The sequence below is a fragment of the Lytechinus variegatus genome, chromosome 2 (assembly GCF_018143015.1).
Source record: "Lytechinus variegatus isolate NC3 chromosome 2, Lvar_3.0, whole genome shotgun sequence".
Lineage (NCBI taxonomy): Eukaryota > Metazoa > Echinodermata > Echinoidea > Temnopleuroida > Toxopneustidae > Lytechinus > Lytechinus variegatus.
In genome coordinates, this window is record NC_054741.1 from 26,151,551 (window position 1) to 26,161,895 (window position 10,345).

The 10,345-nt window shown below is 36.7% G+C and overlaps 1 protein-coding gene across 1 annotated transcript; it reads left to right on the forward strand.

Moving 5' to 3' along the window:
* Positions 1 to 231: 231 nt before the first annotated feature.
* On the forward strand, positions 232 to 9,923 carry LOC121407691 (dynein light chain roadblock-type 2-like). The gene is made up of 4 exons (XM_041598878.1): positions 232 to 338; positions 4,693 to 4,768; positions 6,440 to 6,607; positions 8,268 to 9,923. The coding sequence occupies exons 1-4, from the start codon at positions 336 to 338 to the stop codon at positions 8,312 to 8,314; spliced, it is 294 nt and encodes a 97-aa protein (XP_041454812.1). The 5' UTR covers positions 232 to 335; the 3' UTR covers positions 8,315 to 9,923.
* The last annotated feature ends 422 nt before the right edge of the window (positions 9,924 to 10,345 follow it).

Sequence of the window (10,345 nt, forward strand, 5' to 3'; positions counted from 1 at the left end):
CTTTTTAAATCCAAACTCTCTCAAAAACCCAGCAAGTGACCTGCTTACTTGGTGGTCTCACACATCAATAAAGTTGGCGGAGTACAGCAAGTCTGCATATGCCGACTTAACCCAAGACAAGACAAGACAAATGCCTTGCTCATGGGCATAGATGCCGCGGCCGAGGATCGAACCCCGGACTTTCAATGTATAGCCAGGCGCCTTAGACCACTCGGCCACGGCACCTCCACCATGATGAGTGAGCTGAAAAGTCTTGGCGTCGGACGCCCTCTACGATACGTCAGTCGTTTATCGTATAGCAACCAAGTTCAACAAGGGAAACGGAAAATCTAAACATGGTAATAAACAAACAAATTTCTTGTTCTTTTGCATATACCGGTGAATTTTTTAATGTAATAATCAGCTTGAATTGTATATATTATTGTATAACAGCGAATGGTTAGTTTTTATACGTAAAACTTTATAATTATCCATTATTATTTCATTAGGCCTGATCCCCTCTTCGAGTCTGATTTGAGGGCATCGCCATCGGAGTTGCGCTGCCCTTAACGCCCAAACCGGTCGGTCCGTGCCAGGGGGAGCCGGCTGGAGGACCGTCGAGTCATGTCTGTGCTTGTGTCGACGTGTCGTACGGCGGTTCCGAGCTGGCAGCCGTCTGCTTCGAGTTTTTTTAAACATTTTTTTCATTTCTCCTCGTACACAGCTCAGATGGTTCGTTATCATGCAGCTGCCATAGCATATAGGGGGTTAAAAATGCAAAATCCCCCCCCACACATCACATCACAGGGCTCATCGATTAGCAATTTTTGTCTTTATTTCATATTCAAAATATATGAAAAGAATGTTAGACCAAAATAAATATTCTGTTTTGGCCTGAAATCACCAAAATGGGGGGAAAAATAAAAGGACCCCCCAATAATATAAAAGGACAAAAAAACAGTGACTTAGTTTGGCTGTCGCGCAACCAGACGGTGGACTACTGTTTCGAGAAGAAGAACTTAGATTTTCAATTTCATGGTTTATCCTAACTTATACCGGTACATAGATCCTATGCCCTATGGGCCATTGATTCCCTGTACAGATCGAGTAGGACATTTGTCTTTGGTCTCTGTAATTGACGAGTGGAGCCAACGGAGTACAGCGGAACAACCAATAAAACTTTAACTTAGATCTGGATAAAATAGATATGATTTAAGGAACATGGAAGACTGCTACTGCTAAAGTGCTAAATAAAAAGAGTGGTAGGCCTAGATGATCTATCTAGACTTGTCTTGGTGAGGCTTGGAGCGGAGCAACTGAGTGGGGGAGGGCGCAGAGGCCGAGAGGGGGGCTTGTCCTATTTGAGTCCTTGCCACTTCTGCAAGGAATGAATCTTGTTATTTTGTTGAATTATCATATTTATATCTAATCTGATCAATACTTTGGACATTATACATTAGATCTACTTAGTTTATCTTGAGGGGTTTCATTTTTCAATTTCCACCGAATAGACCCAGAGGCCCCTACTTATCAGCTGCAGTCAAACTCTACATGCCGGATATAATTGCTGCAAGCGTGTGTGGCTAGTGATGATTTTGCATTAATGATGTGCCCCCCCCCCCCCCCGGATGAAAATAACACTTGAGATTTGTTTTGGTTTTCGGGTGTTTAGTTGATATGAAGTTATTCAAACATAGTATGCTCACGAAGCAAATGTTTGTCCACATAAAGGCCTGTTGCCTGTGCTCTGTGTGGAGAACATGATATCATTTCTGGTAGCTAGGATAAAGGATTTATATATAGTTATACACTCCCCTCCAAAAGTTTGGGAACACCTGCCTTCAGTGTGTGTTTTTCAAACTTTGGTAGACTTTACTGAAGTTAAGCCTCATAGTACAGCTGTATTTTTGTTTTAAAGTGAAGGCTATACACCAACGTACATTTTATCATTGATTCAAACAAATTCAAAGGTCTTAAGAGATGTGCAGCTGCCAAAGAGGGCAGGCTACCAGTCAAGATGGCATTCTCTAAAAAAATGCTAACTTCCTTTAACATTGTTCTGTTTGTGGTTCTATTCTGAAATTCTTCCCATTATTTTGTGATATGTTACAGCAGATGTCCACAGAATTTGTAGCTCAGTATTGTTCATAAGACAGTTAAATTATGGCAATCTGATTTTTTTATTCTGGAAAACATCTGAACTTGACAAATGCCTAATCCTTCTTTAAAGAAAATGCATGGAAGTGGAGTAGACATCAGTGCAATTTGAAATTCATGAATTCAAAAGTTATTCAGAGTTTTTTTTACACTTATTCCAGTGCACCTTCATTCATTTTGCCTATTCAGTTTTTCTAAGTCAGAAGTCAGTCACAAAACTAAAATGGTTAATACAAGACAGTTTTCTTTGGAAACCCGTCAGTCAATTGTAGTTTTGAGGAAAGAAGGCTACTCCATGCGATAAATAGCCAGGAAACTCCAGATCAGTGTCCATGCTGTTCACTACAGCCTGAAACGCAAATTAAGAGGCCACTGGGTCTAATGGGGACAGGAGACGAAGTGGTAGGCCAAAAACAACATCTCCTGCTGAAGATAAATACATTTGGGTGAGCAGTCTGCGCAACCGTTGTCTGACTTGCCCACAGATTACAGCTGACCTCAACAACACCCATGAGATGCCTGTACATGTATGTTACACTGTTAGATGACGTCTCTGTGGAGCAGGGCTGATGGGCCGTGTGGCTTCAAGGAACCACTCTTCAAAGAAAAGAACTGGAAGAAAAGGCTTGCTTGGTCTTTGGAGCAGTGGCAGAAGGTTCTTTGGCCTGACGAATCAAAGTTTAAGATGTTCGGCAGCAAGCGACATACCTATGTGAGACGGCGAAAGGGAGAAAAGATGCTACCCCAGTGCATCAAGCCAACTGTGAAACATGGTGGTGGTAATGTCATGGTTTGAGGTTGCTTTGATGCAGGAAATGTAGGCAGCTCGCACAGAGTAGACTCGGGTATCCTCAACCAGCATGGCTATCATTCAATCCTACAGCAGGAGGCCATCCCTTCAGGGAAACGCCAGATCGGAGAAGGGTTCGTTTTCCAGCAGGACAATTACCCAAAACACACGTCAAGACTATGCAAAGACTACTTGAAGAAAAAGGAAGAGAAACAAGTCCTGGAAATCATGGATTGGCCGCCCCAGTCCCCAGATCTCAATCCCATTGAGCTGCTTTTGGAAATATAGACAGGAAGGTTCGAGAAACTCGCCCAACAAGTGAGACTCATCTGTACGAGGGAGATACTACAGAAGGCATGGCAGGGTATTTCAAGTGACTCCCTCAAGAAGTTGACCAACAGGATGCCGGGAGTGTGTCGTGCTGTTATTGCTGTCAAAGGAGGATTCTTTGATGAGAAGGCAATCTAATTGGAACACTTTGAAAAAGAAAGACATGCCTTTAAGTTAAATTTCATTCTAGATTTTATTTTGTTTGTTACAGTATCACAAAAACAAATAATAAACTGTAGTCTTTTTGCAATAAATGAGTTTCCATGATCAAGAAAAAAAAAACTGATGCCCTTTTGATTGTTATTGTGGTTATTTAAAAGAAATATATGATTTATTGTCTTTTATGTTTATTCAATAGAATTTGTTAAAAAAGTTTTCCATATCAGTGACACAAGTTCTGAGTATTGTTTAATTTCATTTTTGTGTCTTACTTCTGACTAGGAAAAGGAAAAATGAATGAAGTTGCACATGTATTAGTGTAAAAGCTCTGAATAACTGCAATAACTGCATGTAATAAAAGAAGTTAGCATTTTGAGAGAATGCCATCTTGACTGGTAGCCAGCCATTTAAGAGAGTATAAATTTGTTTGAATCAATAACAAAATTTACACTGCTGTATAATCTTCACTTTAAAACAAAAATTCACCTGTGCAATGAGCCTGAATATCAATAAAGTCTACCAAGTATAGAAAAACACACACTGAATGCAGGTGTTCCCAAACTTTTGGAGGGGAGTGTATATATATTTTTTACATAATGCTTTAAAGTTTAAACTTAAACGCACATGTTTGACCACTTTTATAGGACTGACAATCTCATTAATTTTTGTTAATTTCACAAAGTTTTCAGAGGTTATCATTTGAAATTTTTAACAGAAGTTACGTATTTGATATTCTGATCTGGCTATTTGAGACTGCACTCTGTTCAGAACCCATCTAGTCTCACATAGAAGTCACATTTTATGTTAGAAATGCTGCCTCGACATGACTTGTGAGCTATGTTTGATATTTTTAATGAAATGATGATTTGGAATACCATCTCTTTTAAAGCTAAATGATAGTAGTTGCAGTAAAACACTAATTTCGTGAGAGAATCTGTAAAACCAAGGTTAAGTATGACTATATCATCGTGGATCTAGATCTGGTACAGTTACATAAACTGAACTTTTTAAAATCAAAATCTAAGCTGAAATACGAACACACTGACAGTGTATGCAGGAACAAAGACCCGATGGAAGTGACCGAATCCATGCTTATTTTGCTTATTTTTCAGCAATTACACAATTTCTTCCAGAATCCTTTTGCACATATTTTTTTATTTATACATACAGACACGTGGGTGGTCATTATATTAGATTCTGTAAAAAGTCATTTTGAGATCGTTACCAAAACTGGAATTTATCTTTAAATTAACAACTGTCTTTTCTTTTTATTTCAGTCTGAAGCTGAGGAAACAATGAAAAGGATTACCGCCCACAAGGGTGTGGTAGGAACAATTGTAATGGACAATGATTGTGAGTCTTACCTTTATAAACATCTTACAAAATTTATTTGGAACAGTACAACATGTTTTTTCAATTATAACAAAAATAAATTTTTTGATAAAGCCCAAAATGAAATTATTGGAAAACAAACAAGATAAAAATGTGAGGAGTCATCTGAAAAAATATTTACAGGTGCCCTACAAATTTCAAATACATTTACATAGCTTTGAAGATAATGTAAAACATTCTCTTGAGGTTACTTAAAAAATGATATACTTGCTGATGTTATAAGAGTTACTTGATTTTTTTTAACATACTATAATTTTTCAAAGACTGTTGATCAACAGTCAAAAGTTCAAAGGTGACTCTAAGGTAAATCACTCAAGAAGTGATTGCCCCTTTAAAAAAAAATAATTACTAGATTATGTGAATCTGTATCATGTGAAATAGTCATGATTATGAAGGATATGATAACTTGTTCCATTTTAAATGAATATCTATTATTTGTTGGGTGCCTGGTTAAAAGAAAATATCTTTTGTTACAAATTTTTTTTAATAGTATGGTCAGTGATTAAACAATTTCAGGATACTATCGTAGCTTTCTGATATCCAATCGTTAACTTTTTCGGGACATAGTCATAAAAATTGATTAAGTTCATAAGATACTAATTTATCAAAATTTGAATGTGCACAAAGAATAGTGGTTAAAACAATTTAGTGGAAGATCTCCCGAACAAAAAGTTTCTTGTGAAAATAGCAGAAAAAATTAAAAGGTTTGAGAGATTAAAAAGTTATTAAGAATTTTTTATTTTTTTATTGTGTTATATATGCAAACAGCTTCTCATGTATCTTGAATTAAAAAAAATGAAATGTCATTTTTTTTTCCAAAAATTGAAAATGAGTTTTATTGTACCTTCAGTATATCAACATACAAATTAGCTCACACCTGCTCCTGAAAAAGAAAATTTTGCTCATAATAAACCATCAAAAATGAAATTTATGTATTTTATATTGCATAACATATTTGGCAGCTGCTCTTATATGGTGTGACAAAACTAAAATAAAAAACTTTTTTAATCTTCCTCAAACTTTCACCAATATTTTTCATTATTTTTTTTTCTGCTATTTTTTCAATAAACTTTTCGTCTGGGTGAACTTCCTCTTTGAATGGCCAATACACATTGGTAAGATGGGAATGATAGATGATAATGGAGTAGACCCGATGCCCATCGGTTATTCTTTATCAGAGACCAGCGGACCAGTGGAATGAAGAAATGCATAAATTCTTTGAGACCGAATTTCTATTTCTTTATTTCATCAGTTCAACAGTCTGCAGGAATTGCACCAACAGTTGTGCCATCATTCAGGGACCGATGGACTGACTGGTTTAACACAGGCTTATACCCAAGTAGAATTCACATTAGCCCTTTACCAAAGCTTTAGATGGGCTTTTAGAATGGAGCTGTATTACATCAAAACAAATCGTTGTGTCCGTGCAAGAACGCCCTTAACAAAACATTCTTGCAACGCCCTTACGCAAGTGCACTTATGTGTGCTGCTAAGGGCACGTTTTTTGCCTGTATGCACGAAAGTGTGGTGTACAGGGCATTCTTGCACTGACAGGACAAAATAGCCCATGTTGTGAACATTGGACCAATAATTTGAATCATATTATGATTTTTTTTGTGGTTGTTTTATCAGCAATCCCTCTCAAGACAACGCTAGATAATTCCACCACAGTCCAGTATTGCCAACAATACAAGCCTGTGATTGGCCTGGCGAGGAGCTGTGTACGGGATATCGACCCAGTGGACAACCTTGCCTTCCTCCGTGTCCGCACCAAGAGGAATGAGGTTATGGTGGCTCCAGGTTAGTCTTTAATTCAGTAAAAAACTTATGATGCACTAAACGCACCAAGTCAATGTTACAAAGACGAACTCATGACATATGATGTCATCACATCATGAGCCATGTTGAATGGTACCATGAATATTATGATTCATTAATCTATTCCCATTCATCTGGCTTTACACAGTGCTTTGTAAATATACCTCCATTTTAGTGGTAGTCTGGTAGTAATGGAAGACATGTTGTTGCAAAAGTTGTAAAACTGAATTTTCCATAATTCTTAGTTGACAAAAATGCTCTTTTGAGTTCAAACTCTGGGTGAAATAAGCTTTATAGCATTCCTAACCGCTGTGGGATGATATTTCATCACACTAAGAGCGGTGTTGGCTCAGTCGGTAAAGCATCTGCCCGTCGAACCAAAGATCGTGGGTTCGAGTCCACCCTGGGCAGATGACTGAAGCCAGTGCATTGTGTGTAAACGTCTCTCCCTTGGTTTCATAGATGCAGGCTATGTTACAATGGAAAACACTCCGTCCCTCGGATAGGAAGTTAAATGGAGGCCCCGTGTAGAGGAGAGTCACCACCTTTGCATGTTAAGAACCCATTGCACTATTCGTATAAGAGTAGGGGGAAACACCGGTGTAGTGGTCCACCTGCATTCCCCCCAATCAGTTTTTCGGGAGGGGAGACCTGCGGGTCACAGTGACTCAGTTCAGTTCGCTTTTCGCCTCCCAGGCACAGGTGACGCCAAACAAATAATAATCAGAACAAAATCCCTATTTCAAATCTTTCACTTCGGTGCCAACTTGATTTAAAATGGATATCTTCATTCTTCAACTTCAATTCAAAGTGAACAAAATAGCAATTTATGTATTCATGTTTCATAACAATCTAGTAATCAGTGTAATGTGTCTTGTTAATAATAATATATGTGATTTGTAATGTGCCAAATCCACTCGGCAGAGTGCCCAAGGCGCAGTGAAAGAAGAGAGAAATAACGAAAGAGAAAAATTACAAATATAATAGTAATAGATTTAGGAACAATTAAGAGTAGGAAGCATTGAATAGACGAGTCTTAAGGTAACGCTTAAATGTATCAATGGACGTGCATACACGGATTGTCAGGGGAAGATCATTCCATGGAACAGGGCCAGCGTGAGCAAATGCCCGAACCCCCCATGATTTAATGGATTTAGGAATAACTAGGGAACCAGAGTTGGATGAGTGTAGGGACCTGACAGGAGTGTATTTGTTGATTAGATTAATATGGTACTGTGGAGCAGAGCCGTTAATTGCATGGAATACAAGAAGAAGGATTTTGAAGATGATGCGATCGTTGACCTTTAACCAATGAAGAGATTTTAGAATGGGTGTAATATGAACATGTTTTTTAGATAGGATGACCAAACGTGCTGCAGCGTGCTGTTCAAAACTTCATACTGTGAATTTTGTGAAAACTGAAAAACATTGTGTTTATGATGCCTGCCATGGGCATAAATACTACACAATGTCATACTATCCAAGTGAAGGGAGGGATGACATGATAGTTCATCTACCCCTGAAGAATAGGTGTACCGCTTGAAGAATATACACCAGTGACGGAAAAGGTAGTACAAGTACTTTAGGTATTAATTAATGTTTACTTCCCTCTTTTTTTTCATTCTTATTTTTTTATTTGCAGGAAAAGAGTGCTCATTGCTTGTAATACAGAACCCTTCCGAATCGTAATCTGCTTAACCCACCAAAGCTGGATGATAAAGGAGATGAATGATGAAATGTGTTGTTTGAGAAATATTCCTCTTCAGTGGCATGATCGTGCATTGAGAGTGGTATTCTCATATCATCCATTAAAGGAATCTCAAGTTCACTTTGACCACATTTTTTTAGAGTGCCAATCTTCCACTCAAACACAAAGTACACAATCATTTGACCCAGCAGTGAAAAACTAAAAAAAAGTAATATTGTAATGAAATGAGAAGATTACCACATGTTTCTATGAATCCTTTGATGCTTAATCTTTGTCATGAATGTTGAATGAAGGATAAGAATGATAAAACTTGACTGACAATCCATAGAAATGTGGACTAAAATTATTGTCAATTCTGGAGTAATATGACCCTAGGTGTCAATGAAACACATGATCTACTAGTCGTACTATATTTTTGATCTAATGTTTCTTTGATATTTCTTGTTATTAGCCCCAAAACAAGCCAACTGCAGGTTCAAGAATTGGGTTGCTCTATTAACTTTCCTACTAAATTAACTGCAAGTCGCCCCAAAGTCTCTTTAAATCCCAATTCAGAAAGCTAGTTCTCTTTGGACACTGGAGGCTAGTTGTTGGAAAAGGTCATCAAGACTGAAGCCTTTGGTGAAATAGACCCAATCCCACCTCCTGCAAGGCATGCAGAATATGAAGTAAATCTTTTTTGGAGAACATTTCATACTGATATATTTTGTATAGAGTTTTTTTTAATTGAGAGTCAAATATGTAATCAAAGACTGATGCTAGACTTTGCTTTGAAATAAGATACAAAAAAAAATGACAGTATTACTCATACATAAATGAGTTACATAAACATAATGATAACAAAATAAGAATGAAGCAATTTATCTACAGCTAAGCTACATGTACGAGATGTGCAATTAGATAACATTCAGGCATGATATTTGTGATTTTTACGGCTGATGAACCTTCGTTCAGATTGTTAAGTTCTTCATTATCATTACTTTACTTGTGGATTGCCTTTGGATTCTTTGGAACTTCATTTGAAAAGTTGAAAAATTCTTATCCATTCTTTCAAAATATCTTACTATTTGTACTATTTTCAACATGAGTGCATTTATAAAACATTACATATGGACCAAGTTTTATTTCCATATTGATAATAAAATATATCCACAATGTATCTTGGTCATTTAGTGGTATACCACATTACCAATCATAAATTTCTTACTTGTACATGTGTAAATATTGTGGATTGTATTATAATATATGTACATTCCTTTGAAATTGTTATATTATCAATTGATGTTTGTTAGGAACGTAATTGATACTTCATAGAAAAATATGGTAAATATGGAATACAAAACTTCATTTGCCACTTCAGAATTCTGTAGAGAATGATGTGCTAACATGCGGCAACACAATTTTGATGTAACTCAGTGTGTGGTATATGGTGGCTGTAAATAGTATCAAGCTTTTATCTTCGTGTTCAGTAAATAAAAGTTTTAGGTAAAAAGTAACTAGACTTTATTCAGACATGCCAACCGTTCCCTTTTTAGAGTATTTGTTCCTCTTTTTTGCTATAAATACACCAATACTTTTTCTGTATGATTTGTTACTTTAAAAAAAATTTTTTGATAGGAGTATGCATTACTCACTACGCGTGACACTAGCGCCGGTCTGGGACTGTCGACAGCCCTTGACCGGTAAAAATTACTGTTGGGCCAGTAACTTGTTGCATGAAAAGAACAAGTAAATTCTTGCCTACGAGCATATGTTTAAAAGGGTGAATTATCAATTATCAGTACAACAGGCTGGCGATTGTTATGTTGAGGCAAATTTTTAAAAATACTCTTTTTGTCAAAAAATACATTTTTTTTCTAATGAGAATACTTTTTTGGTTGTAGAAGGTTGGCAGGTCTGTTTATTATAACTGGAATATATCTAATTTTTACATGTTACAGTTAATAAATATTTCACTTATTAATTTATATATTTGTTCAGAATCTTATTTTTATTGTGTAGTCTCTTGCAAT

What these genes read in the sequence shown, in the direction of transcription:
- LOC121407691 (XM_041598878.1), top strand. An exon ending in AATTGTAATGGACAATGATT is followed by an intron (nt 4,769 to 6,439) that starts GTGAGTCTTACC and finishes TTGTTTTATCAG; the next exon opens with CAATCCCTCTCAAGACAACG. An exon ending in TGAGGTTATGGTGGCTCCAG is followed by an intron (nt 6,608 to 8,267) that starts GTTAGTCTTTAA and finishes TTTTATTTGCAG; the next exon opens with GAAAAGAGTGCTCATTGCTT.